At 43.9% G+C, this 21,165-nt stretch overlaps 1 protein-coding gene across 4 annotated transcripts; it reads left to right on the top strand.

Moving 5' to 3' along the window:
• Nucleotides 1-4,037: 4,037 nt before the first annotated feature.
• On the top strand, nt 4,038-12,557 carry LOC120048381 (bromodomain-containing protein 3-like). 4 transcript variants are annotated; one of them, XM_038994308.1, is made up of 12 exons: nt 4,038-4,150; nt 5,865-6,153; nt 6,368-6,505; nt 6,669-6,819; nt 7,030-7,187; nt 7,351-7,860; nt 8,071-8,199; nt 8,545-8,775; nt 9,201-9,460; nt 10,003-10,331; nt 10,608-10,733; nt 10,830-12,557. In XM_038994308.1, the coding sequence occupies exons 1-12, from the start codon at nt 4,119-4,121 to the stop codon at nt 10,955-10,957; spliced, it is 2,481 nt and encodes an 826-aa protein (XP_038850236.1). In that variant the 5' UTR covers nt 4,038-4,118; the 3' UTR covers nt 10,958-12,557. The 4 variants fall into 4 exon arrangements, with proteins under 4 accessions (XP_038850236.1, XP_038850234.1, XP_038850235.1 ...); XM_038994306.1 differs by having other exon boundaries at nt 8,545-8,787; XM_038994307.1 differs by having other exon boundaries at nt 5,862-6,153.
• The last annotated feature ends 8,608 nt before the right edge of the window (nt 12,558-21,165 follow it).

Raw genomic sequence — 21,165 nt, 5'->3', positions numbered from 1 at the left:
TTTAAAACGTATGTCACCACCAAATAAATCCAGTCGCGGGTAGTGGGAGAGGATGGAACTAGGTGAAAATGGGCTGACATTCTGCAAATGTTCTCATTGATGAAACATCTGATCTTAACCCTTTTAGCTGTTCCCAATACTGGAATGTTACGAACACAGTGCACTACGTGTTATAGACTTGACGCTTAGCGAAAGTAATAAAAGAAACTGCATTGTTTAGGAGTGCACGGTCGAATTGAGTCTGTCTCGGCACATGCACACTTCACAGAGGCGTACCCTAACGAAAATATGCAAATACATGATACAACGTGCCAATAGGATCTCGCTAGCTCGTGCTTGGCTTTGCCCACCTTGTTCTGTGCACTATTTAATTTGCTCACGCTGTAAACGACTAACTGTCTTGGGTTAGTTATAAATGTCTTTGGTAGCGGGTCCATCACAGCTAAACTGTCGTAACACCATAGCAACAGTATTTGTTTCCCCATTAGCTTTTGCTGAGGTAGAAACTATTCCATGGGGTCCAAAAAAACACAAAACATGAGAAGTAACGAAACACTGGTACACTGATAGACAGTCGCACACATTTTAAACACAACGATACATAAACAAGACAATTATAATAATTCAAACAATACAAGTAAAACAAATAATTTGTGTGTGCATGTGTTTGTCAACGCCGATCCACGACATGTTGTTTATTCTTTTTTTAAAAGGTAATTTTGCTGTTAGCTTGAGTAATTGGAGAATGGAAGGGAGTTCCATGCAGTCCTGGCTCTGTGCAATACTGTGAATATAGTCGTGAATTCGTTTTGGATTTGGGGACTGTGAAGAGACCCCTGGTGGCATGTGTTGTGGATATGTATGGGTGTCTGAGCTGAATGTTATTTGATTATGCAGACAATCTGGATTTGGCGTATTGCTCTGTTTTGAGCCAGCTGTGCCTTTAATAGGTCTTTCTTTGCTGCACTTGACCATATTACCAGACACTAATCAAGATGGGACAAGACCAGAGTCTGAACAACTAGTACAGTTGATTTTTGAGGAAAAAACGCAGAACATCTAACATCTTTTCATAACAGACATACATGTGTAAGACCAGTTGCAAATACTTTTTAAAATAGGGAAGAGTAATGGCTCAATGCAACTGCCCTAAGGGACACTGTACTGTGATGCTAGAGAAGCTTCCATTGAAGAACACTCTCTGGGTTCTATTGGATAAATAACTCTCCAACCATGTGATTTCAGGTGATGTAAAGCCAATGCAAGTGATGTTATTGATCATAAATAGTTATTGAAGAAACTCAAAGGCTGCACTGAAAATAATACAGCTCCAACTATCATATTATCCATTTATTTTAAGCATTCATCTGTCAGTGCAGTACAAGTTGAGTGCCCTTCTCTATGCATGCTGAATGTCAGTAGTTAACTTGTTCTCTGAAAAATAGCATTGTATTTGGTCAAACACAATTCGCTCCATCAGTTTACTAAGAGCAGGCAGCGAAACTGATTGGGCAGTTATTAGAGTCAAAAAAGGCTGTTTTACTATTTTTAGGTTGTGGAATTACTTTAGCTTCCTTCTACGCCTGTGGACACCCTATTTTAGGCTTTGGTTAAAGATATAGCAAATAGGGGTGGCAATACAGTCTGCTACCATTCTCAATATTTTCTCATCAAGGTTTTCTATACCTGTTGGCTTATCATTATTGATGACAACAATAGTTTTTCCAACTCTCCCACACTAATTTGACCAAATTCAAAACAGCCATTCATCTCTTTCATTATTATACATTTTATACAAAAATATGATGGTTCACTGACCAATGTTTTAATTTCACTTCTGAGTTTTTCCACTTTACTAGTGAAACAGTCATTGAAATGATTGCCAATATCAAAAGGTTTTGTTATAAATTACCCATCAACTTCAATGAATGAGGAAGATTAATTGGGTATTCTGCCCATGTAATTTAAGGTACTCCAAAGTCTTTTTCCACTGTGTTTTATGTAATTTATCTTGGTTTGGTAGTTTCTTCTTTTTGTACATTTCCCAATTTACAGTATGTCAACGAATCAGCTGACCAGCCTGACTTGTTTGCCCCCTCTTTTACACCATTTCTTTGAACTATACACATTTTCAATTCATCATCCATCCAGAGGGCTCCAACAGTTCTCACAGTTAATTCCTTAACAGGTGCATGCTTGTCAACAATTGGCATGAATAACTTCCAGTGCTGCATCTGGATTCACTTCTTCATACACATCAGACCAACATACATTTTTTTACATATTCAACAAAATAGTCCTGAGAAAACACTTTGTGTGATATCTTATAAATTACTTTAGGCCCAACCTTTGGCTTTCCTTGTTATTGCCACAATGTTATGGTCACTACAGCCAATGGGAACTGATATTGTTTTGGAGCATAGCCATGCAGCATTATTGAAGATATGATCAATACAAGTGGATGTCACAGATCCAACACTATTGGTATGCACTCTAGTTGGTTGAGTAATAACCCTGAGTCATATTACAGGCATTAGCCGCAGTTAGAAGCTTCCCCTTGAGGACAGCTTCCCGTTCAGAGCACCCAGAAAAAAATACCTATCTGTTAACATCGTACACACTATCAAGCATTGCACACATATTTAGACGAGGCAGATGAACTTGCAATCTTCTTATGGTCCATCTGCAACTTTTTGGTGATTTTTCTCACTTTCTCCATCAAGGTCTCATGTGGAGACTCTGAGGGATTGTCCCTCTAGATAGTCATCTGTAATAATGATTCCCATACAGTGCTGTCATCATCTCACGTGGACTTAGTTTATCATCATCTTGCTGCAGTCAACTGCTAAAATGCCTTGATTTTTTATTTAACCAGGCAAGTCAGTTAAGAACAAATTCTTATTTACAAGACTGCCAATTGTGCACCACCCTATTGGACTCCCAATCACAGCCGGTGATTGAATGCAGCCTGGATTCAAACCAGGTACTGCAGTGACTCCTCTTGCACAGAGATGCATTGGGCCAGGGCCCCTGCCAAACTTTAGAGTTGCAATGTATTGGGTGCCCCATAGACCGTTGAAATTATGTTGGGAGGGATGTCCACAGTAATATTTGTCATGTGGCTGATTTTGGGGTGCGCAACCTCCCCTGGGTGCATCTTAAAAGTCTAGCAGCCTCAGTCCCCACTCCATCTGAAAACAGAAAATCTGAAATAAATCCCACTGAAGCAAAGCTAACTGCAAGACTCGTTTGCAAGGAATTGGAGGCAAGAAGCAGCAGCTCTATAATAAAAAGTTAGGCTACTTATCCTATCCCCTTTGAATGATGTGAAACAAATTGAAAAAAATCAAGCTGTCTAAAAAATTAGCCATGCAACATGACAAGATGTTGACAACTTCTTTAAATTTCAGGATCATCATGTTATGGCTGAACTGCTCCACACTCCCACTGATGTGACAGATTGCATAATTTCCACTTCAAATAAAAAACCTGAGTTATGCTCCAACCTAGTGACTGAATAAAACCTACAACTGAGGCTGATACAGCCAATGATGTGTGTATATATAAACCATTGGATACAGCTGATATACCCCACAATAAAAAGTAGGTGCCTAAAAGGCTGGTGATTTTCTGGCTATTTTAGCTAGCTACCGTTAGATACTTGGGGCTAAACATTGGGAAATAGTACGCAGACATGACATGAGGAAGACCTACCACCGGTAATAATTTTTTGTATTTAGAATTCGGAGTAGCTCGTAATAAGCATTCGGTTTCGTAAACGTAAAGATGGTAACGGTTATATAAACAAATCATCTGTGTTGTTTTTATCTAACTAGCTAGATTAGCCGCCAAACTAAAGGAACAGGATGTTTTTCTTGCAGGTTGTGGCATGTTAAATTACAGACAGCGTGGATAGCCAAACATAATCTAGCACCTATGCGGAGTAGCCAATCGGGAGAAACCCGACAGGAATTGCACGGAAACGCCACGTGATATGTTTATAAAGCGCAGGCGGAAGCTTTTCGGCGCCATTTCATTGTAGAACTGTTCGGCTTTTATTTAGTGGAAACATAACAGTGGACAAATTTGGAACATAAAAAGAATCCGGATCCATCCTGATGGAATCGGCCGTTAACCCGCCCCTTGACAGGTACCTTTAGGAACATTGTACCTTCAGGCTCGGGTCGGAACTGATTTTGCAGGCGTGACAATTAACACGAATCGGGACTGAATGGCTAAACCTAGTTAGCTAGTATTCACTGTCGGTGCATCAGCTAGCTAACTAGTCTACTCAACTTGGACACCAAACAATTAAAATATTCATTTGGCTAGTAAGATGTAAATATAGAGATGTTTTTGTTTTGTTCCGAACACCCCCTTAGTTAGTTATGCAGTGAGGGTGGATATTGACATACTGTGGGTCAGCCTACTCAATAACTTAGTGCTGGGGGATTGTTTTAAAATTGGCTGTGGTGATGAAACGCTTCATTGAGCGGCACTGCGCCACCGCCATTTTCCTGCTATAAATCTTATGACAGAGAAATAAACAGAGCTAGGGCCGCAGATGTGCAATTTATTTGTAGTTTCCTGGCTAAATAGCTTGGTAGCTAGCTGGATTCAGTTGTTTACAAACGATGCGATGGTTCCAAGCTAGCCAGCCAAGTTAGCGCTTGCCACATAAATAAGCTAGTAACAAGAGGAGCTGATTGGATAGTTGTACAAGGGTTTAAGTCACAGGAGTTTGAAGATTTTGACTGACGATCCTGAGGGTCTGTTTTGGCGTCGGTGTGTTTACAAACACTCATAAAAGGCGGGGCGACGACACTGACCCCACGCAATGACTATAAGCGCAGAAGCCTCGCCTCTCTGCCGGCTGAAATGATTGCCACAGTTAAGAATGAAAGCATATCACAATCTAACTAGCTAATGCCTTTGATTATTGCCTATTACTGGTCAACACCCACAAATCAAAGTTAATTCAACGAAAATACTTGGGAGGTTAGGCTAAGTATAACAGACACGCATAGAGAGGGCAGTAAACTGGTCAACATACTATCTATCCGTCTTTTTCCGGGTTATCAAGGAATAATATGACTAATGTGTTGACAGACACTCTGCAGCTCTATCCCTTTTCTTCAAAGGGGTTCACTTAACAAAGCCGTGTTGGTGTGTAAGTCCTGAGATGAAAAATCAGTTCATGAGCATTGCCTACTTTTGTGTCAGTGGGATGGCATGTGCGTGCTGTGAGCCCTGGGGTGACTGGGATAAAAATCATCAAAATCTGTACCACACAGTGCATAAGATGGAAGCGAATAGAGGGAGAACCTGCATGTTTTCACTATTCTATCACTGAATGGAAGTTTAACTGCCCTAAGTGTTGTACAGTATTGATGTTTAGTACAGTAGTGCTTCAATGCTGCCCCAGGGATTTTCCCATCCAGTGATCTGGGTTGCCGGGGCTGTGCCAAAAGTGGCAGCCTATTGATAGAATCCTCATTGCATTGGTGAGGGAGCAGATGGCGAAGGGACTGTGTTGGCGAAGGGTTCCTTCCTAATGCTTTCCTGCTTGAATTGTATAGCCTGCACATTAACGTTTGTTGTCATGAAGTTTGGCTTCCTGTGCTTTCAATGCACAATAAGTTGACACTGACTGTAGGGCAATGATGAAATATCGCAAATATCAAGCACATTGTAGCTTACTACTTTTGAAATGCCAGGGCTGAGGGATAATTGTAGCATATGAATAAGTTTTCTGCCCAAATGTATCTCCCCTAATTTATCCCTTTCTGTCTTCCCACGGCCTGTCCTGTCTTTCCCACTACTTCAACCTTTCCCACCCTCTGTTCCTCTCTCCTGGTCAGCAGCTCTCTGGGAGTGGTGGGGCTGTCTGGCGGCGGGATGGAGCACCATGCCTCGGGCCCAGGCAAGCGCATGCGGAAGCCCTCGCTGCTGTATGAAGGCTTTGAGAGCCCCCAGTTGCCGTACGCGCCGCCCCCTCCCCCGGTCCAGCCCCCCGTCAGGGACCCCGGCCGGCAGGGCTGCATGACCAACCAGCTGCAGTTCCTCCAGAAGGCTATGATCAAGACTCTGTGGAGGCACCATTTTGCCTGGCCCTTCCATGAGCCAGTGGATGCCTTCAGACTCAACCTCCCAGTGAGTTACACTGTTTGTCTATAAACAAGTGTAGAGATTAGTGGTCACCAACACTGGTCCTAGAAAGCCATAGGGGTTGCAAGCTTTTGTTACAACCCACCACCATGTAGGCCTACACCTATGAGTGTTTGTCCATAGTTGACATCCTTGTCACACCACCATTCAACAGTCATTACTCTCTTTTTCTTTATTCTGTTCTTTCTTGCTCTACTAGGATTATCACAAGATCATCAAGCAGCCCATGGACATGGGCACCATCAAGAAGCGGTTGGAGAACAACTACTACCGCAGTGCCAGTGAGTGCATGCAGGACTTCAACACCATGTTCACCAACTGCTACATCTACAACAAGGTATGGCCATAATATTTACATGTGTAGGTCAGGCTAATGCATCAATGACAACGGACCGAATATGTTTATCACAAGGTCTTACCATATTCACAGCAACTGTAGATGTACCGGTGTTAACTGGATGTTGATTATAAAGTGCCTGTGGCCTCTTCTCCTCTCCCAGCCCACAGATGACATAGTGCTGATGGCCCAGTCCCTGGAGAAGGTGTTCCTGCAGAAGGTGGCCCAGATTCCCCAGGAGGAGATTGAGCTGCCCCCTCCTGCCCCCAGGGGCAAATTGGGCAAGCCTGGCAAAGGAGGCCGCAAGTCCAATGGTGAGTCACTCTGGAGAATGTGGTGGGGAAAAGAACGCAAGGGCAATGTTCAACGAAGAGTTGGTGAATGTACTGTGTATGTTTGGTTAAATATGAGTTGGAACAACCTGTTTAACGTGTAGTGCACTGTACATTTTTGGCCATAATATTCTTGGTAGTATTACCAGTATGTGTGTGTTCTTGTCTGATTTTTCTCTGTCCATCTTTCAGCGTCGAAAGCTCACCAGGTCCCTGCGGTATCCCAGTCAGCATACTCCCCCTCCTCCTCTGACACGGGTGACTCCGACACCCCCCCCCAGACCATGCTGCCCAAGAGTCTGCCCCCCACACAGCTGTTGAGCCTTCCCCCCACACTGCCCACCGCCAAGGTACCACACCTCACTTCACTAAGACCTGAATAGGAACTTGCTATAGTACTGTACATTGTATTGATGCTACACACTTGTTGCTGCCTTCACACTGTATATAGGCTACAGAACCTCCATTGACAAACAGAATACCATACTGTAACTTCTCTCTCTCTCTGTGCAGAAGAAGGGAGTGAAGCGGAAGGCGGACACCACCACTCCCTCCACTATGATGACCATGCCCCTGGCCGTAGGAGGGGGTCGGATTGTGGGCCTGGGGAAAGGAGGCCACGGGCAAGGCCTGAGCCACGACCCCTCCACCCTCTCCCTCACCTCCCTGGGGGACATGGACCCCCCTCCCAACCTGGTTAGAGGACCCATGGGCCCAGGAGGCCCCGTTCTGATCCAGCCCATGATGGCCGGAGGCGGGAAGACCTTGGCTCGGCGCGGGGGCAGTGGACGCCCCATCAAGCCCCCCAAAAAGGATCTGCCGGACTCTGTGCAGCCCAAGGCGCCGCGGCGGGCCAAGTTGAGCCAACAGCTGCGTTACTGTAACAGTGTACTGAAGGATCTGCTGTCCAAGAAACACGCGGCCTACGCCTGGCCCTTCTACAAGCCCGTGGACGCCTCGGCCCTGGGCCTGCACGACTATCACGACATCATCAAGTGCCCCATGGACCTCAGCAACATCAAGGTCAGCTTGCAAGATAGAGATGTCGCACTGCCGTGACTCAATGTGGCTGGAATACACAGTTCATAGATTATTACCTCATATCTTCTCAGATTTGTTTTGCGTGGATATCTGTCACAGTATGAAACGAAGGAGGCTTATCCCTGTCTGGAGTCCTCTCCTTTATCAGTTGGAGTTTAAAACGGTCTCTTTTCTCTCCTATCTTTCTCTCAGAGGAGGATGGACAGTCGGGAGTACTGGGATTCGCAGCAGTTTTCCGCTGACGTCCGACTCATGTTCTCCAACTGCTACAAATACAACCCCCCCGACCATGATGTAGTGGGCATGGCCCGCAAGCTGCAGGTGAGCTCGGTTCCGTCACCACAACTCACCCTGGAACCCTTAGTTCACCTTTGTTGCCAGACCTCTATGTCCACTGCATGCTGTGGGTTTTACTTGCAATGACTGCGGTATGTGGTCGTCTTACCTACCGTGGCTGAACGCACTGTGACTGCAAGGCACTCTGGATAAGTCTACTTAATGACTAATATGTCAATCGTTTTGGTCTCCATTTCTCTGTTCTGTCCCTACAACTTTGTCTCTCGTGATAACTGTTATTATTGTGTAACAAAACAAAAAGGGACATGATCCACAATGGAGTTAAAAACAAGCTCTCACTCACTCCGTTTTGTCCGTCTGTCCATCCAGGACGTGTTTGAGTTTCGCTTTGCCAAGATGCCCGACGAGCCCCTCCAGCAGGCTCCTCCCAAGTCCCGTGGCATGGGGGGCGGCATGGGCACTCACGCTCACGGCGGCGGTGATTCCTCGTCTTCGTCGTCCTCCTCCTCCTCGTCGGAGAGCGAACCCAGCAGCGAGAGCAGCCCCAGCTCGGACAGCGAGGAGGAGCGAGCACACCGCCTGGCCGAGTTACAGGACCAGGTGTGTACACAGGTAGACTCAACCCCCCCGTTCACCTAACACACTGCACCACACACCTAACAGGCCTGCTTTCATCTACACATCACAAGCATAGACTGCATCAAGAGTTTAGACTTCTGTCCAACACATTTTTTTCTAATATTCTGACAAATCCATGCTTGTATACATACTTTCACTCATTTGGTGTACATGTTTATACAAGTACTCTGTCTGTGTTCAAACATGCATGTACATAAGCCTGCCATTTGCTGTATTTTCTCACTATTACACTAAGGTAGGCCGTCATTGTAAATAAGGATTTGTTACCAACTGACTTGCCTAGTTAAATAAAAAAATATCACAGTATTCCTTCATGACCTAGCCATATAAGTGAAGTGTGTTTGTGCAGTTGAACACTCCACCTCTGGTCTGCCCCCCGGTCACAGCTCCGAGCCGTACACGAGCAGCTGGCAGCCCTCTCCCAGGGCCCAATTGTCAAGAACAAGAAGAAGAGAGAGAAGAAAGACAAGAAGGAGAAAAAGAAGAAGAAGAAGCCGGAGAAGCGAAGCCGAGGACGGCCCAGCGCGGAGGTAGGGGGTGAGGACTGGGAGATGCCGATGAGGACGCCGAAGAGTAAATCCAGTAGCAGGAGCTCAGCTCCCGCCTCCTCACAGGGCAAGAGAGGCCCCGGCAAGAAGGGCAACAAGTAAGCACACACTGACCTCAAACACGACCTTTCTCTTTGCTTTTACTCAACTTTTCCATCTGTGATCCATGTCCTCTATTTATCCTACCTTGCTTGTTTCCGTCTCTCATTTTGTAGACTTTCACATTGCTTCCTCTTTCCACCTTTTCTGTTTCCTCGCTTTGCTTTTTTAAAGTTTCTTACACCATTTTATACTTCCACTCTTTCATCACATTCCAATTTCCAACTTGACCTGTTTGTCTCTCTAGAAACTGCAGTGGGGTCGCAGAGTACAGATTATTGTATGGGACCATATATCAAGTTCATTTTGATAAGAGATGAAAATGTAATTAATTGAAGGTGATTTGTTGATGTAAAAATGTAAATGTACCGAAATGTAGGTTATTATATTTTGGGTGGGGTCACGAGAAATTGTGACAAAAATGATAATTGGGTCCCCACAAGTTCAGGCATGAAAAAATGGTCTCCCTGCTTGAAAAGTTTGCATACAACTTCTCTAGTACTACTCCACGGTCTCTAACCGCCCCCCCCCCCCCTCTTAGAAACACCAAGAAGTCCCAGGCTGCTACCATGCCCTACTACGCCTCGCCTACCTTCTCCATGCTACCCCACTACGACTCCGAGGAGGAGGAGGAGACGACGTCTCCCATGTCGTACGACGAGAAGCGCCAGCTGAGCCTGGACATCAACAAGCTGCCCGGCGAAAAGCTGGGCCGCGTCGTCCACATCATCCAGTCCCGCGAGCCCTCGCTGCGCGACACCAACCCCGAGGAGATCGAAATCGACTTTGAGACGCTCAAGCCGTCAACGCTGCGGGAGCTGGAGCGCTACGTCATGATGTGCCTGAGGAAGAAGCCCCGTAAGCCCTATGGTGAGCGGGAACAGATAGCGATAGCTAATGCTAGCTGTGGTTAGCTAGTATGGTGTGAAAGGGAATGCATCATGTTGTCACTGCAGACACTTGCTAATGCCATGTTATGCTACAAAGAACTGATGCTACGAACTGGTGCTGTGGTGAAAAAATGCTACATGCTAGCGCTCTGGTTGACTAATACCATACAAAAGGAACCAGTCTTTCACTATGGAATGTTTTTATATGTATGTGTGGGCTGAGTATGTAACCTGTCCTCCTGTCTGTGTCTAACAGTGAAGAAAGGGGGCCCCGGCAAGTCCAGAGAAGAACTGACCCTGGAGAAGAAGAGGGAGCTGGAGAGGAGGCTGCAGGATGTCAGCGGACAGCTCAACTCTGGCAAGAAACCCCAGAAACCAAAGGGTGAGAACCACAGACACACGGAGCTGCTTTTGCACATGTAGCATTTAGCATTGAGATAAATGCTAATCCTATTCCCACTTTGTATCTCTCTCGCAGCGGAGAAGCTCAGCGGCGTGGAGCCCCATGCCCAGCCCTCCCGCCTCAGTGGCAGCAGCTCCAGCTCAGACTCTTCCTCCTCCTCGTCATCCTCCTCCTCTGACACCAGTGAATCAGACTCGGGTTGATGAGACAGTGGGAGAGGGAGGGAACCCCCCCGTAGAGCTCAGGGACATGCAGCAGCCCCAGGACGAGGTCTCCTGGGACGGTCAAGGGAGGGAGAAGTGTGCCCCTCCCTCGAAAGGCACCCCAGCACGAACACTCCAAGATGAATGATGGTGGGATTTGTATGCAGGGTGGAGGACACGTGAAGGTCACTAAGGATACTCAAGACCAGAAACATAGAGTTCAGTCAGGTTTAAGAACAGCTGCCATGTTAGCGCCTTTATTCTCAATGTTGGTAATGTAACAATACGAGAGCCCCTCTGACCGTTCTCAATGAAATGACCATTCAGGATAATGTATATCCAAGTCTTTACTGTGTTGTGGTGTCAACAAATTGCATATCTGCTTTCGCTGGACATCTTCATAGGTTTTGAAACTATCAGAAATAAACAGCACAGCGGAGAAGCGTCTATCACTTAGCAACAGCTATGGAGGAGGAAGTGGCGTCTATCACTTAGCAACAGCTATGGAGGAGGAAGTGGCTCTCAGAACGTTCAGACAGAAACCGCATTGGCCCAACTCTTTGATTCTGCTCAAGACCCCCCAACACAAATGCATTGTTATCCCTCTCCTCCCTGTGTAAATACTTGTACAATTTATCTACGTTTCTTTTATAAAGAAGAATTTTATGGCGATCCCCCAAAGAGGGAGACTGCGGAGTAGTGAAAGGATGTGAGATGTGCCCAGCCCCATGTTGGACACTTCTTGATGTGCACTCATAGATTGATAAGAACTGAATGGGTATAAGCAGTATGGCAGAAACCCCACTTGCCCTCCCAGAAGCTATGTGGAGTGAGTATTGTAATGCTTACACTTATCTGTTCTTTCACTACGAGGCCGTCGCTGTCTAGTGGTTGATTTTCAGATCAGATTTTCAGACGTATGTATTTTCTGTCAAGTCTTATAGCTGCAGTCACGAGTCAGTACATTTTTGTTGTTGCTGTCTGTGTTTCATTTTACATCTGTTCTTACTGCTAACAGACCTACATTCAGCTGGACATAAAGTTCAGAGGCAAAAGGAGAGTTTTATTTCCATTCCATATGTTACTCTTAAGAGATCTAACTACTGAAACTGTTTTCCTTGACAGTGAGATGTGTCCTACATGTATGACACCTTACCATTTAAGAAACAGTCCATGTGTCATTTCTCAGGAAAGGAGTAGGTTTCTGTATGGTGACACTGCAGTCTTACAATCACAGCAGTCATAGAAGCTGATTGGTCTTCAGTTCTAAGCAATTCCGTTAACTCTGTGCTTAAAGGAAAATTCCAATCAATCATTTGGTATTTGTTTCATTAGTCCACTGTTGATGCAGTTCCACAATGTTTTGTATGTCAGCCATCAACATTTCAACATCATCATGTATACAGGAGCAGACATCCTAAGTTGAAGTTTGGACCAAGAGATACACCAGATGAGATGTACAGAAGCTAGGCTGTTAGATATCTAAGGAAATTGTGTGTGTATATATATATATATATATATAGTACACATATATATATACACATATATATATATATATATATATATAGTACTGTATTTCAGTGGTCAAATGATCATGTTTCTTTCCACCAGAGAGTCTTTTTTCCCCAGTCTTTTCTTTTATACTCTATATTTATCCTCCTCTTAGTCATGCTTTATTAGTCCAGAACATGTCCTGAACATTGTTTTGCCTCCCGGTTGACTGGATTGCTGCCTCAGGAGCATGCCACTCATTTGAAAACTGTATATATTAAAATGAGACCTCTTTTATATTTGTTTGTGATAATGTATATGCAGTACACCCCTATTATTTATACAGTGCCTATGGAAAGTATTCTGACCCCTTGACCTTTAACACATTTTCTTACATTACAGCCTTATTCTAAAATTGATGAGGAAAACAAACAATTTAATCAATCTACACACAAAAACCAATAATGACAAAGCGGTTTTTAGAAATGTTTGCCAATTTATAATAATTTAAAAAAATCACATTTACATAAATGTTCAGATCCTTTATTCAGTGCTTTGTTGAAGCACCTTTGGCAGCGACTCCAGCCTCGAGTCTTATTGGGTATGACGCTACAATTCTTCTCCGCAGATCCTCTCAAGCTCTGTCAGGTTAGATGGGGAACATCGCTGCACAGCTATTTTCAGGTCTCCAGAGATGTTTGATCGGGTTCAAGTCCAGACTATGGCTGGGCCACTCAGGGACATTCAGAGACTTGTCCCGAAGCTACTCCTGCGTTGTCTTGGCTGTGTGCTTAGGGTCGTTGTCCTGTTGGAAGGTGAACCTTCGACCCCTGTCTGAGGTCCTGAGAGCTCTGGAGCAGGTTTTCATCAAGGAACTCTGTACTTTGATCTGTTTGTCTTTGCCTCAATCCTGACTAGTCTGCCATTCCTTGTCGCAGAAAAACATCCCCACAGCATGATGCTGCCACCATGCTTTACTGTAGGGATGGTGCCATGTTTCCTCCAGACGTGACGCTTGGCATTCAGGCCAAAGAATTCAATATTGTTTCATCAGACCAGAGAATCTGGTTTCTTATGGTCTGAGAGTCTTTAGATGCCTTTTGGAAAACTCCAAATGGGCTGTTATGTACAGTTGAAGTCGGAAGTTTACGTACACTCAGGTTGGAGTCATTAAAACTCGTTTTTCAACCACTACACAAATTTCTTGTTAACAAACTAGTTTGGGCAAGTCGGTTAGGACATCTACTTTGTGCATGACACAAGGAATTTTTCCAACAATTGTTTACAGACAGATTATTTCACTTATAATTCACTGTATCACAATTCCAGTGGGTCAGAAGTTTACATACACTAAGTTGACTGTGCCTTTAAACAGCTTGGAAAATTCCAGAAAAGGATGTCATGGCTTTAGAAGCTTTTGATAGGCTAAGGTGTATGATAGGCTAATTGACATAATTTGAGTCAATTGGAGGTGTACCTGTGGATGTATTTCAAGGCCTACCTTCAAACTCTGTGCCTCTTTGCTTGACATCATGGAAAAATCTTTCATCACATTCCCAGTGGGTCAGAAGTTTACATACACTCAATTAGTATTTGGTAGCATTGCCTTTAAATTGTTTAACTTGGGTCAAACATTTCGAGTAGCCTTCCACAAGCTTCCCACATTAAGTTGGGTGAATTTTGGCCCATTCCTCTGTAACAGAGTCAGGTTTGTAGGCCTCCTTGCTCGCACACACTTTTTCAGTTCTGTCCACAAATTTTCTATGGGATTGAGGTCAGGGCTTTGTGATGGCCACTCCAATACCTTGACTTTGTTGTCCTTAAGCCATTTTTCTACAACTTTGGAAGTATGCTTGGGGTCAATGTCCATTTGGAAGACCCATTTGCGACCAATCTTTAACTTCCTGACTGATGTCTTGATGTTGTTTCAATATATCCACATAATTTTCCTCCCTCCTGATGCCATCTATTTTGTGAAGTGCACCAGTCCCTCCTGCAGCAAAGCACCCCCACAACATGATGCTGCCACCCCCGTGTTTCAGGGATAGGATGGTGTTCTTCAGCTTGCACAATGCCTTTTTCCTCCAAACATAACGATGGTCATTATGGCCAAACAGTTCTATTTTTGTTTCATCAAACCAGAGTACATTTCTCCAAAAAGTACAATCTTTGTCCTCATGTGCAGTTGCAAACCATAGTCTGGCTTTTTTATTGCGGTTTTTGAGCAGTGGCTTCTTCCTTGCTGAGCGGCCTTTCAGGTTATGTCGATATAGGACTGGTTTTACTGTGGATATAGATACTTTTGTACCCGTTTCCTCCAGCATCTTCACAAGGTCCTTTCTGTTGTTCTGGGATTGATTTGCAGTTTTCGCACCAAAGTACGTTCATCTCTAGGAGACAGAACGCGTCTCCTTCCTGAGGGGTATGACGGCTGCGTGGTCCCATGGTGTTTATACTTGCGTACTATTGTTTGTACAGATGAACGTGGTACCTTCAGGCGTTTGGAAATTGCTCCCAAGGATGAACCAGACTTGTGGAGGTCTACAATTTTTTTTCTGAGGTCTTGGCTGATTTCTTTTGATTTTCCATGATGTCAAGCAAAGAGGCACTGAGTTTGAAGGTAGGCCTTGAAATACATCCACAGGTACACCTCCAATTGGCTCAAATAATGTCAATTAGCCTTTCAGAAGCTTCTAAAGCCATGACATCATTTTCTGGACTTTTCCAAGCTGTTTAAAGGCACAGTCAACTTAGTGTATGTAAACTTCTGACCCACTGGAATTGTGATACAGTGAAATAATCTGTCTGTAAACAATTGTTGGAAAAATTACTTGTGTCATGCACAAAATAGATATCCTAACCGACTTGCCAAAACTATAGTTTGTTAACATGAAATTTGTGGAGTGGTTGAAAAACGAGTTTTAATGACTCCAACCTAAGTGTATGTAAACGTCTGACTTCAACTTTATATATATATAATACATTTATGGACGATAAATGCGCAGCCGGTGTCAATTTAACATTTCTGTTTGTGTATATATATATATATATATATACACACAAACAGAAATGTTAAATTTTACTGAGTTAAAGTTCATTAAAGGGAGTCAGTCAATAAAATTATCAATAAATTATCAATAAATTATGCCCTAACCTATGGATTTCACTGGGAATACAGATATGCATCTGTTACACAGAACCCAAACCGGCTGCGCGCGTGCGCTATCGTGCATAAATGTATTTTGTCCACCTACACCAAACGCGATCACGACACGCAGGTTAAAATATCAAAACAAACTCTGAACCAATGACATTCATTTGGGGACAGGTCGAAAAGCATTAAACATGTATGGCAATTTAGCTAGTTAGTTTGCACTTGCTAACTCATTTGTCCTATTTAGCTAGCTTGCTGTTGCTAGCTAATTTGTCCTGGGATATAAACATTGAGTTGTTATTTTACCTGAAATGCACAAGGTCCTCTACTCCGAGAATTAATCCACACATAAAAACGGTCAACCGAATCGTTTCTAGTCATCTCCTCCTTCCAGGCTTTTTCATCTTTGAAATTATATGGTGATTGGCATCTAAATTTTCATAGTATTACCACAACAACCGGCAAAACAGTTCGTCTTTCAATCACCCATGTGGGTATAACCAATGAGGAGATGGCACGTGGGTACCTGCTTCTATAAACTAATGAGGAGATGGGAGAGGCAGGACTTGCAGCGCGATCTGCATCAGAAATAGAAAGGACTTCTATTTTAGCCCTTGGCAAACCAGACGCTTGATGGCGAGCGCGAGCAGTATGGGTGCAAAAATTGAATAACATGGATTTCAAAATGTATTTTGCAACGCTCGCGCACGCGACGTGTCCGGTCTGGTCAGCATGTTAGTATGGGTCAGAAAACCAATCCATATCTGGTGTGTCCACCATTTGCCTCATGCTGCGCGTTTTCAGGCTGTTGATTGTGGTCTGTGGAATGTTGTCCCACTCCTTTTCAATGGCTGTGCCAAGTTGCTGGATATTGGCGGGAACTGGAACACGCTGTCGTACACGTCGATCGAGAGCATCCCAAACATGCTCAATGGGTGACATGTCTGGTGAGTAAGCAGGCCATGGAAGAACTGGGACATTTCCAGCTTCCAGGAATTATGTGCAGAACCTTGCGACATGGGGCTGTATATTATCATGCTGAAACATGAGGTGATGGCGTTGGATGAATGGAAGGACAAAGGACCTCGGGATCTTGTCGCGGTATCTATCAGTGGAGGCTGCTGAGGAGAAAACGGCTCACAACAATGGGGGGAACTGAGAAAATGGCATGGCATCAAACACCTGGAAACCGTGTGTTTGATGTATTTGATACCATTCCTCTGATTCTGCTCCAGTCATTACCACAAGCATGTTCTCCCCAATTAAGGTGTCACCAACCTCCTGTGCTGTGCATTCAAATTGCTAGCGATAAAATGCAATTGTGTTCGTTATCCGTAGCTTATGCCTGCCCATACCGTAACCCCGCTGCCACCATGGGGCACTCTGTTCACAACAACAAACCGCTCGACCACAAAACGCCATACATGCTGTCTGCCTGGTACAGTTAAAACTGGGATTAATCCGTGAAGAAGACACTTCTTCAGAATGAGTTGCCATCGAAGGTGAGCATTTACCCACTGAAGTCGGTGACGACGCCAAACTGCAGTCGGGTCAAGACCCTGGTGAGGACAACGAGCATGCAGATGAGCTTCCTGCGAAGGTTTCTGACAGTTTGTGCAGAAATACTTTGGTTGTTCAAACCCACAGTTTCATAAATGTCCAGGTGGCTGGTCTCAGATGATCCCGCAGGTGAAGAAGCCGGATGTGGAAGTCCTAGGCTGGCTTGGTTACCCATGGTCTGCGGTTGTGAGGCAGGTTGGACGTACAGTATAACTAAGGGCAGACACTGTAAAGATCATGACTCCACAGTAGGTGGCAGCAGTCAGACGTGGGCTATGTCAGGGCGATGCTGATAATTCAGATAGAAATGTTTTGCGTAGAATAGGGAGTCATGTCTCAGCTCTATTTATTGCGTTTCTATCTGCAAAATTCTGCATGTTTCATCTCTTTGATACACACTAGTTGTGTGTAAGATGTGCCATGTATACTCAGAATGCCTAACATGTTCTATGTAGTAACCATAGATAAGGTAATAAACATCAGTGTCATCCAGATAAAAGATTCGATTGGCTGATGATATTGAGGAAGTCACCTGACACCTTCAGCAGGACTGTTTGGAGTACAACACTAGATTCGGAACAAAAACATTGGTACATTACTGATAAGCCTCACTGGACAAGTGTACTTAGGATGGGGTGCAGAGTGTTCCTGGCTTTAATACTGGGTGTTTGTCTACTGTCATACTGCCAAAGTAAGTCCACTTTCACTAATTTCATATGAGAGACAAGAATGTGATTAGAGGAAGGAAGCAGACTGGGCATTATTTTGCTTGCAAGAATCACTTTAGCAGTGCTAACCCATACTGTGTTCCAGTATTCTATTCCGTAAACCCATAGATGCAGACAGCTGCTTTATATCAGTTCTTCCCATTGTTATTAAAACAAGGCGTAACCAAATTAATTATATTCTACTACTCTCGTACCAGAGAGCAAGATTTGTCATTTTCCATCTCAACTTGTGTTATTGAACACAGGCAACCATTTGCTGCGGTTTTTGACCTTCTGCCAAAAAAACATCACTAGCAATAAAGAGTATGACGTGGAGTTTGATGGAGATGAGCTCTTTTACGTTGACCCCATGACCTACCGGGTAGAGCAGCGACTGTCAGAGTTTGCCCAGCAGTGGACCCCTGACCCAGGACTGCCTCAGGAAGTGTACGTGTCCCTCGGAACCTGCCAGTACAATATCCCCCACTGCATTGTGGGAGAAAATTTGGGGCGGCAGGTAGCCTAGTGGTTAGAGCGTTGGGCTGGTAACTGAAAGGTTGCAAGATCGAATCCCCGAGCTGACAAGGTATGAATCTGTCGTTCTGCCCCTGAACAAGGCACTTTTAACCCACTGTTCCTAGGCCGTCATTGTAAATAAGAATTTGTTCTTAACTTGCCTAGTTAAATAAAAAAAATAAAAAGAGCCCGCCGGAGGCAATAGGTGAGTGCTGTTTCTGTAAAGTCACACCCCAGCTAGCAAATCATTATCTGTTTTTTAGAGCTTGGTGAGAGTGTGGGTATTTTGCATAAAATGGGTATTTTGCATATAACCTTACCACAACTTTCTGGGAATGGTGCAGTTGCTTGGCTTTGGAACATTCTCAGCACATTTAAGGAACTTGACGAAGTGGTTTGATATCGGGAATGTTCTCAAATAGTTCAGAGAAGGTTAAGAAACAACATTCTTTTGTGTGAATTTCAGTACTTCAGCATAACGTTTCCTCATGGTTCTATTTAAAGTCATGTTCTCAAATTGTTCAGAGAATGTTAAAAACGTTCCATAAAAAAGCACAGGAAAATGTTCTAATAATGTTATTTAAAAACATACATTCTGTTCTCAGTGTCAATAAAACGCTCTATCCTCCATCTTGTTAAGTGTGTTCAGGTGTTATGGCCGTGCCCATTAATTGGCCACACCTGATCTTAATGAGTGCTTGTTTCCTTTGAAATTAGTTCTGTTTGAATAGACTTAAATGAACAGCTTTGTATGCCTTAAAATACTAACTCCATCCTGGTGGCGCAGTGGACTAAGGTGTCTTATACAGAAAACTGGTGCATTTAGGCCTTTAGTTCAGTTCGTTTGGACTGGTGTGAACACTATCCTCACTCGGGAGCGCCCAACAGAGGCTCCCACATATACTCCCAGAGAAAGGTGGAACTGGGGGTCCCCAACACACTCATCTGCCGGGTCATTAATTTCCACCCAACACCCGTGGATGTGACTTGGACCAGGATCGAGCAACCGGTGGGAGAGAGGACTGTCAGTCAGACCCAGTACTACTCCAATAAAGACTTCAGGATCTTCTCCTACCTGAGCATCACACCTCAGGAGGGGGACATCTACTCCTGTAGTGTGGGTCACGTCAGCCTGCAGGAACCCCTCACCAGGATCTGGGATGAGTCACTGCTGGTGTGACCTTATACTGTAGGGTATGACACAGTGAAAGGTGGGATGTTGTTGATACTGTATTAGGGACACTAACACATCAGTTGTTTCTTCACTATATGTGTCCAGAGGTTGAAGTGCACACGGACCACCAGACTGTAACGACAGCAGTGTGTGTTGGAAGTGTGACTCTAGGAGTGGTGGGAGTAGTAACAGGAGTCTGGTTTATCAAAAAAGCCAAGAGGTCTGGTTGGGCCTTAAGAACATAGGTAACAATCAACTATCAGCAGTACAGCAAGGGCTCCATGCAACAATACTAAGTACAATTATCATATTCAGCAACCTACAACTGCGCTGGCGACTATGATGCAGTTCACTATTGTGAGGGCAATTTCTGTTAAACCTTACTGATGCTGTTGTACTAAAGTATGTCTTTAAGCCTAGGCATTGGGCTTGGATGGACTTCCTGTCATTCAGACCTGGGAAACACCAGCAGGTGAGTCAATCCAATTTTTGTGATGAAATGCATGAAGAATGTATCAAATGAAGTTAACAGATCTTTTGTAACAATACAGTATAACAACTCCACAAAGGCAATGATTAGGAGATTTTTCCTAAATGGATCCATGTTGTAAGCGACAACACATTTTTTGAGATGACCTCTTTGCACAATGACATGGAAAGGGATACAGCAGTCCAAATGAATGATTTGTTTCAGGTGGGTACCAGTTCCAGGGGATAGTTGACTGAATATGATGACACCATTGACGACATGATCTACTTTGTAAAAAAACATTTTCAACCAAAAATTGACGATCTATGGCTCCAGGGTTCAGAAGTATATGGGTTTTGGGGAGTATGGCATATGCAATGCAGATCACTACAACAGCCAAGCTTGAAAAATGGAGAAGTGGAGAAGTGTCCAGAAGTGGAGACTATTTGCCCATACAGTGCAAGATTCTTCAAACTGAGCACTTTGGAAAGAATAGGTAAGTTATGTTTCTTTCCTTAGTGATTTGCACGTACTGTACATTAAGTCAAGTTTGATCAAATATTTGTTTACAAAAATGTTGCTGTTTCGGTCTGTGGACCTTCATCAGACAGACAACTTAATTTCTACGTCATCCAATGTCCCAGTGTCTCCCACTGTCAAAGTCTGCCTAACCAAGCCCTCTCGCTAAGGAGAGCTGTCCATGCTGGAGGGAAGTGGAGTAGTGAGTTTAATTATAAAAAATATTTTAAAAATGTCAATAGATTTTGAAGTTACTGGATTGGTAGCAGCTTTGTGGTAGTGTAATGTTTTACATAATTCCATTCCCAGATACCTCATGCCTGGATACTAAACGGTTTAAAATGGCAATAGTGGTGTGTTCCCTTTTCATTGGTGTAGCCATGGCTATTGGAGGATTTTACTCCTGGTGGAAGAACAGGTAAGGTACAACATCACATAATGGACGGAGATTTTATGTAACTAGAAATCTATTGGATTATTTTCGATATCAAGAGGTTTCATAATGTAGACATATTTTACTGTTTCAGGTCAGGCTTTAGGCGTGTGAATAGGTAAGGCATTTTTCTATATTGTGTTTGACATATTTTGCAATAAATAAACATGTCTGATATATACTGC

Source organism: Salvelinus namaycush, chromosome 5, assembly GCF_016432855.1.
Source record: "Salvelinus namaycush isolate Seneca chromosome 5, SaNama_1.0, whole genome shotgun sequence".
NCBI lineage: Eukaryota > Metazoa > Chordata > Actinopteri > Salmoniformes > Salmonidae > Salvelinus > Salvelinus namaycush.
The sequence above is the reverse complement of the archived record's forward strand: the minus strand, read 5'-3'. Positions and strand labels throughout refer to the sequence as shown.

Excerpts from the sequence above, each read along its gene's own strand:
- LOC120048381 (XM_038994305.1), top strand. The coding sequence starts at position 4,119 with ATGGAATCGGCCGTTAACCCGCCCCTTGACAG. Across the intron at positions 6,506-6,668 it reads ACTGCTACATCTACAACAAG|CCCACAGATGACATAGTGCT; the intron begins GTATGGCCATAA and ends CTCCTCTCCCAG. Across the intron at positions 10,332-10,607 it reads GAAGCCCCGTAAGCCCTATG|TGAAGAAAGGGGGCCCCGGC; the intron begins GTGAGCGGGAAC and ends TGTGTCTAACAG.